General features: G+C 38.8%; 1 protein-coding gene across 1 annotated transcript; it reads left to right on the top strand.

Moving 5' to 3' along the window:
* The first annotated feature begins 241 nt into the window (after positions 1 to 241).
* On the top strand, positions 242 to 1,123 carry LOC142538281 (uncharacterized). Its single transcript, XM_075643639.1, has one exon. It carries the CDS (start codon positions 242 to 244, stop codon positions 1,121 to 1,123), a length of 882 nt encoding a protein of 293 aa, XP_075499754.1.
* The last annotated feature ends 1,674 nt before the right edge of the window (positions 1,124 to 2,797 follow it).

Genomic DNA, 2,797 nt, shown 5'->3' with positions numbered 1-2,797 from the left:
GTTCGCTGCGTTCAAGAATTTGTAGTGCTGAATTCTCTTGATTGAAGTCGTTGTATCTTGGAGACGATTGCTTGCAACGTATAGCACTTTGATACGGGCAATTTCGTCTTGCGGATAAAGGATTTATCCTTGCCTCGACTGAAAGAATCGTTGCTTTTAAGAAGTTCCAGAATTCGAGAAGGACACCATCCCAAACAACAATCGCAAGACGAAATTTTTGTTCTTTTCTCGTTTCTGAAAAATGTCGACTCCTCCTACTGCTCCTGCGCCAATGCCTACCGTCCCTGCTGCTCCCGCTCACGGCGAAAAGCCTGCAAAGTTTTCTGGTGTCGACTTCAAACGGTGGCAGCAGAAGATGCTCTTCTATCTCACCACATTGAGCCTGTCTCGGTTCCTGAAAGAGTCCCCTCCTGTCATATCTGAAGGCGATACCGACTCGCAACGAATGAATGCTGTTGATGCATGGAACCACAGTGACTTCCTCTGCCGCAACTATATCTTAAATGGACTTGACGACATGCTTTACAGAGTCTACTGCTCTGTCAAGACAGCCAAAGAATTGTGGGACTCATTGAAGAAAAAGTATAAGACAGAAAATGCAGGAGTCAAAAAGTTCGTAGTTGGCAAATTCCTTGACTTCAAAATGGTGGACGCCAAATATGTAATAAGTCAGGTACAAAAAATTCAAAATATAATTCATGACTTATTGGCAGAGGGAATGAATATCAATGAAGCGTTTCAAGTGGCGGCTATTATTGAAAAATTGACAGCCATGTGGAAAGACTTCAAGAACTACCTTAAGCACAAGTGCAAGGAGTTGAAACTTGAAGATCTGATTGTGAGGCTTCGAATTGAAGAAGATAGCAGAACTTCTGAAGCCAAAACACACAGAAGGGCAATGGAGGCCGAGGCCAAGACAAATCTGACAGAATCTAGCACTAGTCACAAGAGAAAGCGCCCTACAAATGAGAAGAAAAGAGGACAGGCCAAGAAGTTCAAAGGAACTTGCTACAACTGTGGCAAACCAAATCATATGGCTAAGGACTGTCGTCTTCCAAGGAAAGACAACAAACATCAGAAACTAAGCAAGCCAATGTCATCGAAGATAGGAATGTACCAATAGACCTATCACAACTTGATCTATTCGCCGTTGTATTTGAAACCAATTTGGTGGATAATCCAAGGGAATGGTGGGTAGATACCGGATCCACTAGCCACATTTGTGCTGGAAAGGAGATGTTCTCATCCTACACTACTGTCAGTGATAGGAAATTGTTTATGGGAAACTCTACGACATCTGAGGTTGTAGGAATTGGCAAAGTGGTGTTGAAGATGACTTCTGGAAAAGAGATAACATTGTTGAATGTGCTGCATGTGCCAGACATTCGAAAGAATTTAGTTTCTAGATCATTGTTGAGTAAGGCTATCTTTAAACTTGTGTTTGAATCGGACAAGTTTGTCCTAACTAAGAATGATATGTTTGTAGGCAAAGGGTACAAAGATAATGGTCTCTTTAAAGTGAATGTAATGAATGTTTACCGCCATGAGGCGAAGAATAAAGTGAATGATTATGTTTACTTGTTTGAAAGTTCTAATTTATGGCATGAAAGATTATGACATGTTAACTTCAACACATTACAAAGACTTGCAAATTTAAATGTAATACCTGCATTTAAAAGAAATCCACAAGATAAATGTGAGATTTGTGTTGAAGCAAAGACAGCCAGCCAAAGCTCCATTCCATTCTGTGACAAGAAGTACTAATCCACTTGAATTAATTCACACCGACGTATGTGACTTAAAATTTGTGCAAACTCGAGGTGGGAAAAAGTACTTCATAACATTCATTGATGACTGCACAAGATACTGTTACGTATATCTACTGAAAAGTAAAGACGAAGCTATAGAAGCTTTCAAAAATTATAATAATGAGGTTGAGAATCAATTGAGTACAACAATCAAAATGATTCGAAGTGATAGAGGTGGAGAGTATGTCGCACCATTTGAAGAATTTTGCACTAACTCTGGCATAATTCATCAAACTACGGCACCATACTCACCTCAATCAAACGAAGTTGCAGAACATAAAAATCGTACTCTTAAGGAGATGATGAACGCGTTGTTAATAAATTCTGGCTTACCTCAAAACCTGTGGGGGGGAGGCAATATTATCTGCAAACCACATTCTTAATAAAATACCACACAAAGGGAAAGATGAAACTCCATATGAGTTATGGAAGGGTCAAAAACCATCTTACAAATACGTAAAAGTGTGGGGGTGTTTGGCTAAAGTAGAGATACCAAAGCCAAAACAAGTTAAAATTGGACCCAAAACTGTTGACTGCATTTTTATTGGATATGCATATAATAGTAGTGCATATAGATTTTTGGTGCACAAGTCAACAATTCCTGATATAAGTGAAGGAACAATTGTGGAATCAAGGAATGCAATATTCTTTGAATCCAACTTTCCTTGTAAGGAAAGAAAAGAAGGCTCTAATAAACGGTCTTATGAATTTACTATTGATTCTAAAGAAATCAATGAAGAACCAAGACGTGGTAAGAGAGCTAGAGTTGAAAAGTCCTTTGGTCCTGAATTTCTGACTTACATATTAGATGATGAACCAAGAACTATTCAAGAAGCTCTATCCAATCCAGAAACACCTTTTTGGAAAGAAGCAATAAATGATGAAATAGATTCCATCATGCATAATCATACATGGGAGTTGACTGATCTCCCTCCGGGGTGTAAGCCTTTATGATGCAAGTGGATCCTTAAAAGAAAATAAAAGAAGAT

This window comes from Primulina tabacum, chromosome 3, assembly GCF_025594145.1.
Source record: "Primulina tabacum isolate GXHZ01 chromosome 3, ASM2559414v2, whole genome shotgun sequence".
NCBI lineage: Eukaryota > Viridiplantae > Streptophyta > Magnoliopsida > Lamiales > Gesneriaceae > Primulina > Primulina tabacum.
Note: the sequence above shows the minus strand (reverse complement) of the source record. Positions and strands in the feature narration are given on the sequence as shown.